The sequence below is a fragment of the Ochotona curzoniae genome, unplaced genomic scaffold, assembly GCF_017591425.1.
Source record: "Ochotona curzoniae isolate NIBS_2020 unplaced genomic scaffold, NIBS_Ocur_1.0 contig_4514, whole genome shotgun sequence".
NCBI lineage: Eukaryota > Metazoa > Chordata > Mammalia > Lagomorpha > Ochotonidae > Ochotona > Ochotona curzoniae.
In genome coordinates this window covers 823,426-842,538 of record NW_024466312.1, presented here as the reverse complement: position 1 = coordinate 842,538, position 19,113 = coordinate 823,426, and the positions used below count along the sequence as shown (strand labels likewise).

The window sequence follows — 19,113 nt, the reverse complement described above, 5'->3', positions numbered from 1 at the left end:
TCACAACAGCACTTAGAGTGTAGTGTGTGTCAGTAATTATTACCAGTATCGTGGAAACAAGATTTTTGACATATAAAGGGTTATTGTAAAATACAAGTTAGGCAAAACCTCTGCCAACCCTATTGTTTTCAGTTCACATGAGCTTCATTGAACTTGGGACAGATCATCTGAATTGAGGTGGATGTGGCGTGAGACAGTTCCCACACCCAGGTTTCGTTTTGAGTTTCAAATGTGTGCAAATATGAAAATTCAGAGTGGTACTTAGAGTACAACTGCCAAGTTTTAGACTACTCATTTCAGAACTAATTAGCATATTCAATGTGGGGGTAAATCCTGTTAGTTTTTTTTTTTAAACAAAATTTAGAACTACTTTTTCTTTCCAAATTCTCATTTCAGTCTTCAACTTTTGCTAATGCATGGCTTCTTTTTGTAATTGTTTTTAATAATGTAGTAAGTTTCAGTGAGTCTATCACACAAAACAAGTATTTTTATAATAATTTACATCCCAGTATCCAGTTAGCTGTCACATCATTACTACCATTCTATTTTTCCTGATTCCTCTTGAGTTCTATGGTCATCCTTCATTTGTTTTTAAGTTACCTACTTTCCTTTTTGAATCACTTGCGGTAGTATTTCTAGTTAAAAGAAGATGTAATGTTTTATGTGTCTTCAGACATTCATTCCACACATAAATGTATCTTGAATTATATCAGTGTAGACAATGAGCTAACTTTTCCTAAATTTCACCTTAGAATTTGTTTGTCTGTATTACTATCCAGAATATGCAGAATCCATTGTCGTTCATAGGCAATGGGTCTCTTATTAAATGCACATTATATGTTAAACTGTTAACACTGATTCATTCCTTTAGTCAGAACTTTAGATTTAATGTTGATTCCTTTAAATGTGTCCAAATTGGGAAATAATTTCCTGCTGTTTTTCATTTCTTCAGTATTAACAATTTATAGTCATTATTAAGTAGGTCACCTGAATTGTGTCCTTGATTTTCTTCACTTTCATCTCTTGCTTTACATTTTATCGTAACGTCTGCCAGCAAGTTCCCCCTCAATGAGAATGCATTATATTTCACACAGGACTATTTTATACAAATCAGTGGATTAGAATCAATCATTTTATGTTGCATGCTGAACAAGTAAAGATATCCAACATCAAGTCTTTTGGTTTCCAAACAGTACTGGCACAAGTGCAGCTGAAGGAAACAGCAGCAATCAAGACTATTAAGCTAGGGCATTTCTTGGGAACAGACATGATTTCAGTTGACTGGTATCATCTGAGATGTTACCCTATCCTTAATTAAACATCCTTAGACAATATTTTTACACACGCACACACACACACACACACACACACACAATTTTCATAAGTTCTTTGTCTACACTATGAATATCCGATACTAGTATCTAAAGGCTAACATATCACCCCGTAACTTAAACAAGATTAGAAGAGCAGCACTGCAGAGTTTATGTCAGATGAATTAAGGCGATTGTTTAGTCTCACAGTGTCTCAATTTTGAAATAGATTCTTGTATTCCCCTCTGTTTTAAAAATAAATTGCAATCACAAAGCTGCCACAGTTTACTAAGCACAGACATGTTCAGAATTGGATCTTCTCATGAAGGCTGTTTTGCGCAGGTATCTAAGCGACTGCCAATAGAACTAACAGCTCATCAAATAGAAAAATCTGCTGCCGAAAAATGTATGAGCGGAAAACAAAGTGCTTAAATATCGTGCTGATATTCTGTGTGTTTAAGCTTTACTCCAAAACAAGTTTACTTATTTTAGAAAAACTGAACTCCGAAAGTCTTGAAAATAAGAAAGTCTTGGTTTTATTGATTTTAGCCAATGTTAAAAACACTTTCGGAGGAGTAAGAGGAGAATGTAGTTGAACGTGTTGCCACCAAAATTGGCAACAGTTGATGTCATTGATGTGAGGGAGATTCTGACAAAAGCAAAGCTTGTATGTGTGTGTAGAACTAGATGATACTTTCACACTGGAAGCTACTCCTTCTCCTTGGTTTTATACAAGCATTAAGGCTTCTTAACCTGTAGTTAGATGGCAAATCCAGCTTTGTATCTTTCCAAATGTTGAAGACATTAACAGAATGCATTTTTTATGTGATTTTATATAGTACCTCCTATGGAAGATTGTAAGGAACAGGAGCCTATTATGGACAACAATATTTCTCTGGTGCCTTTTGAGAGACCTGCTGTCATTGAGAAGCTCACAGGGAATATGGGAAAACGTAAAAGTTCCACTCCACAAAAGTTTGTGGGTAAGCGTGAGAGTTGGCTTTGTTTCTTTACAAGGTGGTTTTCTCGGATAGTTAAGTTCCCATGTGTAGAAATAATGATGATGTATTTTAGTTCAGGGGATAAATATTCATCTTGTGTACACACACACACACATAGGCATAAAGCATGTCTTTAGAAATAAAGGCTGATACCAGTTAAGTCACCATCTTAAAATGTGATACTATACAAAATGAAATAGCATGGAAAAGCTAAAATGCAGTTTATGTTTAAAATAATAATACATAGAGGAAAGGGCCAATTATGCTGGTCAATTTTGTGTCTGTTTTAAAATTTGCATTAGCACTAAGTTTTTAGCTGTTCTCTATGCATGATGCTCTTTTAGTATTTAATCTAAACTGAAAAGAGTTTTAATTCTCCATTTAAAAACTAAAATCTTACATTCTAGATATTTCATAGTTGAGATTTTACATTTTGATCTTTGTTTTCTCATCCATTCTATGATTTTTAACTTAAAAGATTAAATATCATATATTTAACTTTTCCCTTTTCATTTCCAAATCCTAAAAGACCCTTTGTTAGCCATTGTCGGAACATTGTCGGAACATATGCTTTAAGTCATGGAGCATTATTAAAAATATAAACAGCATTTTAAAATATATATATATGAATAATAAATATTCAGCAGAAAAATGGGAATAGAATTGTCATACATTATATATGTAACATACTTAATGTATGATAAAATATTTCAGGTAAAAATCATATAAACATTGCCACATTTTAGTGTTAGACAATGTTATGGGATATGTTGATTAGGAGAAAATATTTGCTATTTCAGCGCTAAAGAAGTAATAAAGCTACTAACTGCCCCCCCCAAAAAAAAAACAGAGAAGTTGTACTTTCAATCTAAATCCAAAGACTAACATCATGAAAATATCATTGGAGGAATTATTGAGAAGTCAATGGAAGAAGACTAAAGGGTACGCTAATGTTCATAGTCTGTACAAAGGCCATCCAAGGACCCAATGTGAGGCCCAAAAACCTGCCTTCAACACTAGGAAATTCTCCTTACTGTCCCTCTTTCTTCCTTTCTATAACCACGAGGAAAAGAAAAAGAATAATTTTTAAAGTTGACTAAATTAAAAGATTAATTGTATAAATCTATATAAATTTATATAATCTGCTCTTTTTTTTCACATTGCCTGTGATTTATAGAAGCTAATTTCCATTCAGTTTCCTTGCTTTCCCTAGAAAACAGGGACAAAGTGTTAGAAAGTTACACTACAGTTCTAAAATAATGACTTTTTATAAGAATTTGAGAGAATTTTCTCATTTATTTGGAGTGTATTCTAGTAATCTATAGCCATGACTACTGTAACTGTTTCCATAATTGTTTTCGAAGCCAAATTCGTCACTCCTCACTCACTGTACATTTCTTCTCACATGTCCCTCGGTTAAATACTACCGTCCTTTGACATTATCAATCCCCAGACTCATGAGCCCTGAAATTCCTGCAGATAAATCTCTCTCTTTCTCCAGCATAATTCCATGGCTCATCCCTTCTCTCTCATAAGAAAAATTGAGAGGTTTCCCCTCCTCCATATTTTTATCTCAGTTCTAGTACTTTGGGAGAAAATCCATAACCCTGTGAGTTGCTCTAACTACAAACAATTACTGGACTCAAATATTATGTGATCCATCCATATTAGACAGTAGCAACCTTTTAATCCATCTCTAAAGAATCATCTCTACCATTGCCATTTCAGCCTTTCTCCACTTTGTGCAAACATGGTATTTCATTCTTTGATGATCTCTTATTTAGTCACAGAAGACAAAGTGAAATCATTTAAATGGAGTGTGTTGAATAGAGTGTGTTCATCCACACTAGTAACTTTCTTCTGGTTTCTTATTTCTACAAAAGAGTATCAATTTATTGATTAAGGTTTAATTCTTCTTTTTTTTTTTTTTGCCTGAAAGTCCCCTATCCTAGTCTGTTTTTCCCCTTCTTTACTTATATTTTTAGCTTCATCCTTTCATTTCCTTTCATTTTCATTTTCTTATTGGCACTGAATGTGATAAACCCACAGAATTTAAAAAATAATAAATTCCCTAAAGCCCTACATTCTTTCTAGCTACTAGTACACCTTCCATCATTCTCAACATTAAGATTGTTGGAAGAATTATCTGGGCTTGCCTTCCATGATTGGTTTGAATTCATTTCCCAGTCTGTGCAACCTAACCCCATGCACCGTGGAAACAGTGCTTCTGGGATCACTACTAGCTTCTGTAGTGTCAAAGCCAGAAGCCAGTGGGTTTCTTTTTCCTTATATGCAACTCCTAAATTGCATCTGTCTGTACCAAATGGTCACCTTCCTTTTGAGCACACTCCTCTTTCCCTGGTTTCTGTCATTTGGCGCTTCTTGCATTTCTTCCATCTTATCTGACTACTCCTCAGTCTTCCTACTGTCCTTACTCCTAACAATCATGCAGATGAAGAACAGTATTAATGGAAGCCCCAATACATAGGTTAAATATTTTATTGCTATGAATCAAGATGGAAGATGTATGTCCTGCCTTCCTTTGTTGAGGACTATTCAAATAAATATAGAATTCTCAAATTTCTTGTAGTTCTTATAGCAGACCTTGACTTACAGACAGGCTTTTCTTAGGCCCACTTCCCATCTGCTTTCATTACAGGAGGGGCTTCTTGCTTACACAGAACTGCAGTTCGAGTTCATGTTAGGTTGTGTCAAAAAAGTACTATGCTGCCTGCACTCGAGGCCTAGCATGTGTTTCTCAGTGGAACAGACTGCCAACCCTGCTGTGAGGCTTAGAGCCATCTGGAGAAGGGATTCTAGGCAACTCAGAACCCAGAGTGTAGTCAGGGAATGAGCTCTAGATCATGACTCTAAATCCCTTGGCCCTACCAACTGCTGATTTCATGAAGAACAAGGCCCAGGGCTTTCAAAACATGGTGCTTAGTACAAGCATCCTATTTGCTCTGGTCTGTGGGCAAGCAAGAAGAAATGTTTTCCATATTCTATTTTTGACCCTCTCTTCTTCATATTTAACCATGCCTGGGTTATATCGAAGTCTTTACTGGGGATGACAATTACTCATTGAGTCCTCAAGCAGAATTTATCAGGTTTGCTATCTCATTGTCATCCATTAAGTTTCCTAGAGCAGAAACCTGGTCTTTTTGATTCTTTCTCTTTCTCATCTCTATATCTAGATAACCAGCAAGCTCAAGCATCTACATGTTCTAAGTTTCTTTGCATTCGTCAGCTTTTCTTCATTTCCACTCCATTATAGTAGTTTAGGCCTCCATGACCTCTGCAGTAGTGACTTTCTAAATCCTATTGCAAACAAGTATCAGGGCCCTTCCATATCCAATCCTTCCAACCTTGTTACTCTCAGGATAAAACTTCTTAGCTGCAAAATGGAAATTTGGGGAGCGAGGATTGACACTATGGTATAGCACCTTAACCCACCACTTGTTTCGTTTGCATCCCATATTGACACTAATTAGATTCACAATTGTTCCACTTCTGATCAAACTCTTTGTTAATGTGCCTGTTGAAGCACTGGATGATGGTCCAAATGTCCACACCAACATCTTAGACCTGGATGAAGCTCCTGGCTTCAGTAGTAGCTCAGCACTGGCCAGGGTGACCATTTGAGAAATGAACTGGTCAATGAAAGTGCTTGCACACATCCCTGCCTCCCCCGCTCTTTCTCTCGCTTTCTCGCTATTCCTTCCTCCATCCCTCCCTTCTTCCCTCTTCTTCCCTCTTTCCTTCCCTCCCTCCCTCTCTAGTCTTTCTCTGTCTCTGTAACTCTACTTTTCAAATCAAATAAACCCTTTTTGTTGTTGTTGGTTTTAAAGAAACTATTGCCCAAAGTCTTTCTCCATGTTATTGGACTCCTCCTTTTTGCATTTATTCTAACCTGCATGCGGATATAACTAGTCCTTCATTCATATACTATTTTGTCTCCATATCTTCCTCCCTGCTGCTCCAACTGCATATTTCCTTACTTGGCTAATCTTTACCTAAAGAATCTTTATTTACTCTCCTAATATAAGGTAATATTCCTTGTATAAAAACCCACAGCATATTTAGCCCTGCATTATAAATAAAAATTCTTAAATTGCTGTCATTTTCACTAAACTATTGTAAGCTTTTGGAGTGTGTATATATAGGCATATATATATATACACATATATTTATTTAGTTTAACTTTGGAACTCTTCACTTTGCAGTAGTTCAGACTTTATGCCATGAGATAATTTCTTGCTGTTAACTTTCCTCAGTTCTCATTACCCCGATCTCTCACATTAAGACCAAACCACGGCAGTGTGCTTTTCACCAACAACATACTGAACACGTAAAACAAGTCCACATGTTTCAACAAGTTTATGGAAAATAGAATTTTAAGTAATTTAGCTGCCAAAAAATTGACATCCATTCATTTTTTTTTATTCTTTGTACACACTTTCCATGAACTTTTTGAAGATTTTTCACAGTTTTAGGAAGCATTTATCTAAAAGATTCTAACAAGGCAAATAATTGGAGAACACACCGGTTTGGTGGCAGAATTTTTTAAAGAGGAAGTATTTTGTCCACATTTGACTGTTTTTGAAGAAACACTAAAATAGCTTCCTATTTTAAGCACTAAAACTGTTGTAGTTAATATCCTTGAATTATGTTAAAAAATTACATTTTAAAGAAAATATTAAAGGACAAACTATAAACATAATCCACTTAAGAAAAAACATAGAAAATTAACCCTGCCGGTGTAATTATACATGTCTGAAAAAGAAAGAGATGATAAAAATGAATAAGAAGCAAAAAACTGAAGTATAAGACAAAGTTTCTGGAAAGTACTTTTGGAAATGGCTACTAATCTTATTTTTAAATAGTGTTTTTTGTTTCATTAATTTTATCAAGTGATAAAAGTTTTTAAATTGCTTTAATACTTTTAAAATTTACCCAGAAGAATACACACACACACATAAATAAATAAATAAATAAATAAATAAATATTCCATGATTTTCTTCTAAAATAGAAGCTAAATTTATCAAATTAACCCTACATGTGAAGGGAGAAAAGTTATAACCAGACCAGGTGTAGTTTTGTTTTTGTAATTTGGTCACTGTGACAGGTGAATGACAAAAGCATAATTTGACCTATTTTCACCAATAACAAGTGGCTTATGAATGGTTCTTTCCTGCTCCTTTCATGTACAATACTAATATAGGGGAAATCTTGGTGGGGGGAGGTAGGCAGGGGGAAGGGAAATCTCAGTAGCTATGAAACTATAAATGAAGATAAAGAGTGTCTGAGTTGCAGCTGAAATAATCTGAATATTTGATCTGAAGAATAGATATGTTGTATTATAGAAAATCAAGTTGATTACCTTTGCAAAGTCATTCTGAGCTAATCACCAGTTTTGTTGTTTTCCCCCCTTTCCTCCTCCTGTTTTCTCCCTCTCTGTTTAGGGGAAAAGCTCATGCGATTCGGCTACCCAGATATTCACTTTGATATGAACTTAGCGTATGAGAAGGAGGCTGAGCTGATGCCGTCTCATATGATGGACCAAGCCATCAACAATGCAATCACCTACCTTGGAGCTGAGGCCCTTCACCCTCTGATGCAGCACCCGCCAAGCACAATCGCTGAGGTGGCCCCAGTTATAAGCTCAGCTTATCCTCAGGTCTATCATCCAAATAGGATAGAAAGACCCATTAGCAGGGAAACCTCTGATAGTCATGAAAACAACATGGATGGCCCGATCTCGCTCATCAGACCAAAGAGTCGACCCCAGGAAAGAGAGGCCTCTCCCAGCAATAGCTGCTTGGATTCTACTGACTCCGAAAGCAGCCACGATGACCACCAGTCCTACCAAGGAAACCCTGCCTTAAATCCCAAGCGGAAACAAAGCCCAGCTTACATGAAGGAGGATGTCAAGGCTTTGGATACTGCCAAGGTTCCTAAGGGCTCTCTGAAGGACATCTACAAGGTCTTCAATGGAGAAGGAGAACAGATTAGGGCCTTCAAGTGTGAGCACTGCCGAGTCCTTTTCCTAGACCACGTCATGTACACCATTCATATGGGTTGCCATGGCTACCGGGACCCACTGGAATGTAACATCTGTGGCTATAGAAGCCAGGACCGTTATGAGTTTTCATCACACATTGTTCGAGGGGAGCACACATTCCACTAGGCCTTTTCATTCCAAAGGGACCCCCATGAAGTAAACTGCTCATGAAGAAATACTGCACTTACAATCTCACCTCCCCTCAGATGTTGACAAACCCCCTTTTTTAAAAAAAAAAATTACTGTCAATAATTATTTTGTGGACGCAGTGTCATTTGCTCTGCCTGATTAAAGTAAGGAAGAAACAGAAGAGAGAAAGGATGGGGATATTTTTTCTTGATAATTTGGCTTGTTTATTTTGTGGGAGTTTAAAGCAGTTCTCTTCTGCCACACTTAGATATAATGCATACCGTGCTTTGAAACAAATCACTTGATTTATGTAGATTTCCCTATGGGATTCTTGTTCACCACTGGTTTCGAGGATTGTGATTAGAGGCAAAAAAAAGTTTAGAATTTTCTGAATAGAACTTCGGCAGTTTAAAATGCTATAAGTAATTGTACTACTTGAAGAAGAATCTGTTGCAAAATGTAAGCCGATATTTTTGTTCTTTAAAAATCGTGGAACAAGACACATTTACTGTTATTTTTCAGTAATATCTCCTAGGATGGATTGAGTTGTTGTGGGTTCTGTGTTTACTTACCTTATGGAACTTGTAATTCAGTATGTTTTACACTGTACCATGCAGCAAAACTTTGCAACTACAGGTAGTTAAGGACCACTTACAACATATCTGAGGTCCTGTGATCTTATTTTTCTAAACTTAAGCACTGTTTTTTCCATAGTTTTGATGACTGGCATTTTATAGACACCCTGGCAGCCTTACTTTTAACACCTTTAACAAATAGTATTTTTATGTAGTTTTCAGAATAACACATGGTCTAAGAGTGAATAAGAGACAGTAATTTCCAGAAGGGACTCTACCTTTCATAAATTATTTAGAAACTTAAAAGCTTGCAATGTGATGGCAGCACAGTGTATGTGCGTTCTTAAAGTGTGCTTACAGTTGTCACTTTATCAACATTTAATCAGTGTTAACCAGTCAGCAGAAAAATGTAATTAGGTTAACAGTAGGGGTTGTGGAGGAGAAACCCACTGAGAAATTCTTTTTCTGATATTTTTCTTTTCACTGTTTTTTTTTTTCCCAAGCTGTGACCACCCAGTGTTCTCTCCATAGTTCATTCATCTTTTATTCTTGGAGTACAAGATCTTAAAAATCTTGCTGTAGGCTCTTTCTTTCCAAATCTCCTCGGAGCAATTGCTAATTTGACCTGAATGTGGTGACTTGAACCCTGTAAGGTCATTGAGCTAGAGCTATTTATTCTAGTATTTTTTCAATAATAATATTTGCTACTTTTCCTGCAAAAGAAAGGGAACTTTCTTTGTAACCTGTACAGTGGAACAGAGATCAGACACACAACAGGGACCTTTCGTCTTTCATCAAGTCTAGAATGTGGCAGAACTCCCAAGCAAAGGTCTTGTTTTTCTGTTTCAGAAATACTCAGCTGTAGAAGTCCTTGTCAGAAACGAATCTCAGCACCTGATACCAAACTTTCCTTTGTTTAATCCATGAATAATATATGTTGCCATATTTCATGTGTAGATTATAATTTCATTTACATGGGTGCTCTATTTTTTTCTTTCTAGTCCGACAGCATTAGAGGGCAGAACTGAATGATACAGATTAAGTGATTTGGGGAAACACACTTGGAAGGCAGAACTTGTGTTTGAGAGAACAGCTCCTGGCCATCCATGAATTACAATTTGTGATTCTGGAATTCTGTGAAAGAGTAAATCATTGCTCCAACAGATCATTTAATGGAATGCTGAAACTGTTTTTTAACAGGCATGAGGTTACTAACAAATTTGAAGCAGGCCCCCAAATGGCTCTTAACTCATTTTCTAATTTACCACTTGCTTGTTTATGCAACTTTTAAGCAATAGCACAGCTAGAACTAGGTAAGAATGGTTACACTGCAGCTCCCTTTTTACTAGTCCCTGTCATAATTATTTTTGGAGGAATTTCCAGACTTCTCCTTAAGTGTATAAGAGTGAACCAAAACAGACATATATAAAATGTCAACAGCTACCTTTTTATTCCCCTGCATGCCTTGGTACGTTGTGAGTTGGTACACGATTCATTCAGAGGTAAAACATGTTTTTGAGACTTTCTCACCTACTCCTACCCCAATTTCTTTCCATCATTATTACAGTGCTATTTCTTTTATTCCTTTTGCATAAAGTAACTAATTTTTGCATTTATGATTTTGTGTTTAATGGCAGTTTAAGGAAACATGTGCGTGCCAGTCCATATGTTCATAATGTTGGCTGTGTGGGGATTTTAGCTGGCAGCATCTTTGAATTTCCTTCCCAATATGGTTTTCACTGGATGGAACAATTATGTGCCTACCTGCCCTGGGATGACACTGAATCCAGGTGGACCTAAGAGTTGTGTAGCTCCAAGTGAGGACAGTGCTAACATCCTCTCCTTTTCTCTGATTTCATCCTTTTGAGTAACTTACTTTATTCAAAGTAGTTAATAGTTATAAAACTGTATTTGCTACAATTGTTTAGTTGCATTTTCTTAGATCATGATTTGAGGAACAGAAAGAAGTGTGGTAAGAATAAATGAGGACAAGGTTGATTCATATTTATAAGTTAGAAAGTTCTATGGACATTGTGCTTTCTTGGAAACTCTGGGGGGCCGTTTTTCTTGCTTTTCTTCACAAAAGGAAATAATGCAACATGGTAAACTTAAAAATAAGTATAAGGGTCAGACACCAAATAAATCAAGTTTCACCTAACAGTTGTATGCACAGTGTAAAAGGCAAGACTTCACATTACAGAAAGTATTTGAGAGGCATGACAGTGGGTTACTCAGTGTGTTTTCTAGTTTGGCAAAAATACAGAAACTTATCACATTGTTTTGCCCAAATTTTGTGCAGATATTGTTGGAGAAATGTGTTGCCTTTAATTAGTAATGAATCAGTTATAAAAAGCCATTTCAACTGGGCTTTTTAAAACAGTGGAATTTGTGAGCAGAGATTGAAAGAGATTCCAAGTTTATGAAACATTCCGTTAGCAATTTTCTAGGGGGACAAAATCAGAGAATGACAGACTAGTATTCAATTTGGCTGCAAAGCAGGAAGTCATTTTCCTACAGACCTACAGGCAATTGTATGTATGAATCACCCTATATTTCTGGGTGTCACACATACTCATTTAAAGCAGATGTGTTACATGAACAGAAGAGAGTTAAAATTATAGTTAATACCTGACCAATTAGGAGGGTTTACTTTACCAGACTGTATTAAGAACTACTAAAGAAGTTACTGATATGTCTTTAGTATTAGTGATAGGTATTAAAGCTTGGTTATTATTCACTTCCAGAACAAATAAAACAGTGGAAAAATTTAATGCTGATTGAAAGAAATGTAAAGAAATATAAATTTCTTTTGGACCAGGAAGAAAATATAGAATTGCTATCAACTTTCACTTGTTGGCACAAAGAGAAATCCAAGACTATTTTAGTGATCTTTAGAATTTTTTTGTTGTTGTTGTTGTTTTTGTGTCTCAGCTGTACATCTCACAAAACTGTCAAGTCTTCATGGTATTTTATCAATGTTTAACCAGACTTCCATTAGAGACAATTTAAATGAAAATTAATTTTTAATAGTTTTCTCTTATTTGGATCCTGTTTCCAAAATGATTTCTTAACACTAAAAAGAGCAAAAGAGGCAGCAAAAATACAAACAAAAATATGTACTACTAATTTTAGGTTAGCATTGACACTGGAAGATGTACTGGCTGTAGCTTCTTTTAAAAAAAAAGCCCTTGGATTAATCATTGTACATAAATAACCAAAATTTGTTATCATGTTCACTTTTATTTTATATATCATTTGATAAGTGCTATCTGTATGAAGATTACTCTTGAACAGAAAATTTCCCAAATCCCAAAGAAGAAAAAAAAAAAAAAAGAGTATGGAGAACAAGAGTAAAATGAAGCTTATATATACAGTTTTTTTTAGTTCTCCAGTTTCTTCAACGTGATTAAATATAATTATTGATCCCTTAAAATCTTGAATTTAATGCATTGGTGTCTTTTTAAAATACATTCATGGTGTTGGTTAGCTTTCATAGCTCAACACCACTTTATTATGTATTTTTAAAAATCACTTAGAATTGAATACTATAATTCACCTTTATGTCCCCTACAGCAAAACTGTTAGAGCAATTTCTAATGCAGAAACTTTCAGCTTGTGTGTTCAAAGGAAATCCTGAAACCAGATTCTAATACCTTTTCAGTTTGATAGTACTTCTGAATACCATTGTAAAGTCATGCAGGTAGAATACAGTTAAATCCTAGCTGGGAATTGAATGATGGCATCTATCTTCATATTATTTTAAGGAAAGATAAGTTCTGATTCACCCAAAGGTTTGCTAGTGGAATTTTTGGTTGATAAAATACAGTATTGTTTGGGATTTTTATCTCCAGATTCATGTTTTTCTAGTCTTGGAATCTCTATCTTATAATCTCAATGTTTCATAGAATGTCCTAAAAAAAACAAAAACAGGTAATTAATGATTCTTGAACAAAACAAAATGAACGGTCATATCACATTGCTATTCTCCAAAGCAGAAGCCCACTTGGTGACATACCGTGCTTGTGTATTACTTGCAGTGGCTGTGTTAGGCTGTGACAGCTTTTTTTTTTTTTTTAAGTAAGCTGCTTGTTCTACAAAGCAAATGTCCTATGACCAAGAAGCTGTGATATGCTAGTATTTCTTTTTATCATAGTGTTTGACTAGGCCAAAAATGATATCTTGACTATTTTTACATTTACTGCAAAACTAAAATTTTGGAATCTCCACAAGGTTTTTATGTAACATTCTCTTTCTAGCTTTTTAGTTTTATCTTGCTGTACTGTAATTTTGTGAATATTTTTCACCTGCACTCTTAGAAATAAGTTCTTAATTCTGTTGATGGGTTCTCTCTCCCACAACTTTGCATTTGTATATTTTCTGTATAAATTTGTTGTGAACTAATCTTTGTCCAATGTGGTACATAAATGCCTAGTTTTTTAAGATATCCTTTTTATTGTGAATAAAAATATGAAACGTAGAGGCCCTGTGCTAAGCCACGCAGAGAACAGCATAGAACTTCCTACAGGTACAAAGAAGCCAGTTTGCCGTGAGCAGGGCCTTCCGATTACCTCAAGTGACACAGTAAGAAAAGCTTGAATGGGTGGAGGTCACTGAATCCCCTACTATGCACTTACCAGGACTTTACTTAATTTACGAGACATGGATTTTTTTGGTTTTTTTTTACAAAATGGAAACACTAACAAGGGAAGGAATCTGGATTTTGGCTTTTATTATATTCTTGGCCTTTTTTTTTTTTAAGTAGTTCAAATTCTGAAACAGTGATTAGGGAAGAAAATTGTCAGACACTCTCAGATTTTGAACATAAATCAACTTTCCCTTGTTTGGAACAATTTCTTGTCACTTTGTAAATTTTGTGAACTCTGTCCCTACCTCCTTATCCTCTCTCAGTCTCCTGTAATTGTCTCTGGCTATCTCTGTCTCACCTCCTGCCTGTGTTTGAAAATTAGGTCAACTTTTATTTCCAGTTCATTGATCTCTTAAGTCTTACCTTTTTTTTTTTTTGTGATTGTTGTTGGCTTTGTAATCTGCTGACATATTTTTATACTTGTGTGATTTTATATTAAAAAGAGAAATGGTTGGATTAAAATAATAAGCTATGTGATCTTCATATGATTTTCACTTTCCAACACTGGGTACTAAAACATGACGCAGAGATTATATGAACCTGCTGTGATATGCTTGCCTTCCTTTGGTGGGATTTGCCTTCTCATTTTTTTTTTTCTGAAAAGATTTATCATAGGCAATTAGACTTTTTTCTTCGCAAATATTTAGAAGGACATTAAAAATGTAAAGAGTCTTAATTTTCTCCCTCCTGGAGAAAACATGCTTTAACCTTCTTATAAATTATTCCAGGTTTGGAGGGTCATCTCCTGGCCACCTATTTGCTCTTATTAGTTGGACCTTTTAGACCATTTGTTATTTGCAATCCCAGAATGATTGTTTTTGCTGTTTAAAAGATACTATTTTCTTTCTGTATAAGTGCAATACCACCCCCCACCCAGGTCTTAACTACTATGATGATTTTTCTTTTCTTTTCTGACTTATGTTCCCTTAGCAAATGATAAGAAATCCTTTCAAATCATAGGATGCGTGTTCAAGGACACAAGAGGCAAAGTGAAAACCACTCCCACGTCAAAAGATTTGAGATACAAAAACCACTTGTCCAATCTCATGGCATCAATTAAGGCTATGTTTCCACTGAAATTAGTACATTTTTGCCTGAGAAATGTGTCCTAAAGTGGAAATCCTTACAGACTGAATGTTCTTGGACCCTTGACCAGTGCTCTAAATTAAGAAACTAATATCTAATACTTTTATTTCATTTCTCTTTTTGAAAGTGAATTGTAATAACAAAGCACTTAACTCAATTTTAACCATGTCACTAATTGAAGAAAAAAATTTTAAATATTTAGAGCTATCCTGTTTTCATACAAATTTAAGTAAGAAGTATTTTTCGTATCATGCATATTTATATGTAGTGTGCTGGATTTCTTTTTTATACCTGTGCTCCTGTAATAAATCTGCTGTAATGTAAATAAGTTTTATTAAAAGAGAACATTTCTTTGGCAGTTATTTTAAAGACATTTACTGCATTTATATAGTATGTGTCTTTGCCATTTTAGAATATTTTTCTTTAACAATACCAAAGGTGATTAGACTATTTTAAAGACTAATTGCTTAACAGTTTCTAGGATGTTTTAAGTTTTAGAAGCAAAAAAAAAAAATAAAAATAAAATAGGTCAAACCAGTAAACCTCATTTTTTTTTCAAACTAACAATTTGGGAAAATAACTATTGTTTAAACAGAAATATATATATATATATATAAATGTATATGTAAAATTAAAATTCCAGACCTTGTATGTCAGGTTCGCTCAGTGTAATGTAGTTTTTTTAAGGCTCAAATATCGTACCTCAAAGAATGAGGTTTACTATGGAGATATGGAAACAGTCTTTGCAGCTGTGTGACAAGTCACTCTGCTATATACTGATTTGGAGACCTCCGCTGAACAGTTTCATCACTGCAGACTGAAATGTGGGACTTGTTTTTCATTGTTTTTAATATACGCACATACATGTTTTGTGCATGTATGTGGGTACCGTGTATGTGTATGAATGTTGTATATGCATGTGTGAATGTGCGTCTGTATGTGTGTATAAAGAAGCTGCAGAAACTTTGTAATACTTTGTGAAAAGGATTATATTATAAAGGTTTGTACTGTCTGAGTGCACAGCTACTGGAATAAATTTAGGGAATCTCAGGAACAAACATAATTTGTCCAAGATTTATTTCTTCTCAGAAGTGTAAGTGCAGTTTTTAATTCTGTATATTATTTAATATTTTACCAATAAAATAAACTTCTGACATAAAGTATTTGCTATAAAAAATTTCTGGTGAAAATTTTGTATGCAAACACGTCTTCCAAACACAGCACATTAAACCACGGAACAGAAGCAGGTTCAGTTCGGCTCCCATAGCCTTGTGGGGGGATGTATCATACTTTCTGCCAGAGATGTATATGCATGTGACCTAATCATTCTCCATTAAATTGAGTAGTCCACTAGAGCAGGAAAAAGAAAAATATTCCATGTTTTATTAAGGATGACCTCTCTGCCATTCAGACAGTACCGATACGTGAGAGTACATGAAGTCAGAACCCAAGCCCTTTTTCATAACAGAAAAGTGTGAAACCTGAAGGGAGAACATTGTGCAATGCCCTGAAGTGCACTACAAAAGTGGTCCAAGTATTGGTTGATAGCACCATTTGATGGCAAACTAACAGGCCATAAACTCATAGATTGTTCAGTCCCAATAGAGAAGGTGATTTGGCTTCATCTTGTGCTGTTTCTACAGGAGTCACAGAATTCACATTCTTCAGATTTTACAGGTGGATTCTTACCTTTTGCCATGACAAGATTTGTTTTGTTGTAAGCGTCTTGATAACCAGTAAAAGGTCTCATAGAATTGAAAACTCGAATGTCTGCTTAACTCCTGTGTTAGAACAAAGTCCACCGTCACATGTTGAGACGGCTATTTGAGTTGGGCTGCATCAGTATGTATTTGGAGAATTCAGTGGGTATTTATCACATTTCCCAATATTTTCACTTCCAACTGCCACACAAAATTAAAAACACAAATGCAAATGAACAATTGTCTCACTGACTGTTTCGGAACTCAAAATACTAAGCTAACTCTGGGAGACAGAATGAAAATGAGGAAAATGGCAAAGTGAAAAGAGGAAGAATCAACCAAATTATCTGGTAGCTGTTAACTTAATGAAGGATCCCTCCGAGATTTTGGAGAAATGGCTTGTGAGATCAATAGAAACCAGCATTTCTTGAAAAGCATGCCATTAGGTCGACTATTTCTTTACCAATGGGGTCAAACAAATACAAACAATTGTAATCATGATAATTTAGCACTTTTTATCCAGATTCCCAAAGCAAAGGAATCTTTGGGGTACAAACTACAGAGTGAAGGAATTTGTTTTAGCATTTTTGCAACCACCTCCTGCTGCTATAAGGTTTCTAAGATGAACCCATAAAGCTTTCAGTAAAACCTCACATGTAGTCAATAACTACTGAAGGTTACCAGTGTGACTTTATTTCTCTCTAGAGTTTCCAACAAGATAAATAACTTATGAAAGTGAATTGTGCTACTTTTCTGTGTCTAGCACAGTATCTAAGGAAGGTGCTGCCACATGTACATAGTAGGTACAAAGAAGATAAGGTGATATAAAAATGGTAAAAGTACAAAGAGATCTTGTAAAGACAGGCTCTGCAAAAAAAATCTTAGCCTTTTTCTCCTTGTTTATACTGCTGCTTTATAGCCCTAGACTATGGCTTGACTCAAACCAACTGCCTCTTAACATAAAATTTGTCAAGCAATAAACCAGTTCCCCAAAACAGTAAAAAGAGATAGTATCCACATTAGTGAAGTGTTGCTTGTTCTAAAAACTAAAACTGTACGGACCTGGTTTTCACACCAACTGAAATGCCTGAAGGAGCAAGATTTGTCAATGCTCCCAGAAGAACCAATGATTCCAATAAGGTAAGAGTGCTCAGCTTCACTGGGTAGAAGTTGGGGTTGTCCTTTTACCACCAGCAGATAGAATTGCATCAAAACCTTTGGTGATGGTGGTGCTTCTTAGTGACATCCTATGACCGGAAACTAAGAGCATGTAAGGAAATGTGACAGAGTCAAAATTATATCAATACATTCAGACCTAAATTTGGTTGTGATTTGGTGGACATTAAAATTTCAAAGATGGTGACCCATAACTTTGTAAAGGGTGAAGGAATTCATTCTATCACTCTCAATTCAAAAGCAGAGATGGCAAGACCTGGAACACTGGGCTATTAAACAGATAAATTAACACTGCAAATGTCCACTGTGGGAGGAAAGGGTTGTCTAGCCTCGCTCTTTTTGTTTCCTACGTCCTTCTTCTTCCTGTTTTTTCTTTACTCATGACATCATATAATTAATCCACCTTTGTTTCCAGGTGCTTTGGGTTCCCTCCTTATACATGTTTTTCCACATCAGCCTTCCCTGTGTAACCTGTTATACCATTTACTATATTTTCTCATCTTTGTGTCACAATTTTCTTCAAAATAAAACCCTTTAGGATGAGTAAATTGATGCAATCAGAGTGTTCTTGAGTTTTAAGCATGCCTGCCTTTTTAGAAGTGCATTACAAATGAGTGCAATCGCTGCTGGGTTTATTTCATTTCCTCTCAAAAACTGCTCTTGGGAACTATAAGATCTCCAAAACTTTCCATTGAATTCATTGGTAAGAACATAGGCTCAGCTCCATTGTGTCATTCATAAACCTCCCAAATCAGAGAAAAAGTTATAGCTGGACTCTGACTCCAGGTGTACACAGATAAGTGTTTTATTTTCTCAACCAGTTTTTATCAGTGTGTGTTCATAAATGTAGCTAACAAAGAAAAAACAAATGTTGCAATGTAGTATATAAAATGTTTAAGCAGACCTAATTTGAAAGCAATATTTGAAAGCAAAGCTTACTGGGTTAAATGGAATGATCCCATGTGTGAGTTCATTGGCACAGTCAAGATACAGAGTATTAAGTAATACACCGAAAGTAGTTCAAAATTCAAATTTTATGACAAATTTTGAAAAATGGAGAGTTGCCCTAACTGGGTATTTCATAGAGTCCTTCACTTTTATATTTCAATGAGACAGGGCCTGGTGCCTGTTATTCTTAGATGCTAAAACCTATCTACTAATTTATCTCTTTACTCTTAATCTTACATTAAATCAATTCTAAGATTTACTCCAATCCTAATTATCCACTGTGATTGTGTATTTACCATACAATCCAACGTCATTTTGTTTGCCCTTAGGTACAAAACATGTATTACCATTTGGAATTTCTTGGCTTTGATCTGACAAGTTTCCCCAGTCTTCAGGGATGGTTGCTGCAGTTAGACCTATCATCATGTTCTCCTTGTCTCACTTCTACAAGGTAAGTAACCTAATTTTGTGGACATTAAAT

General features: G+C 35.4%; 1 protein-coding gene across 5 annotated transcripts in view; it reads left to right on the top strand.

Annotated features, from left to right (window-relative positions):
- Positions 1-16,164, top strand: part of IKZF2 (IKAROS family zinc finger 2) — a 152,296-nt gene extending 136,132 nt beyond the window's left edge. For all 5 annotated transcript variants that reach the window (XM_040986446.1, XM_040986445.1, XM_040986450.1 and 2 more), the window contains exons 7-8: positions 2,150-2,293; positions 7,775-16,164. In XM_040986446.1, the coding sequence (XP_040842380.1) occupies positions 2,150-2,293; positions 7,775-8,499 (869 nt within the window). In that variant the 3' untranslated portion in view covers positions 8,500-16,164. The remainder of the gene's footprint in view (positions 1-2,149; positions 2,294-7,774) is intronic.
- Positions 16,165-19,113: the final 2,949 nt, after the last annotated feature.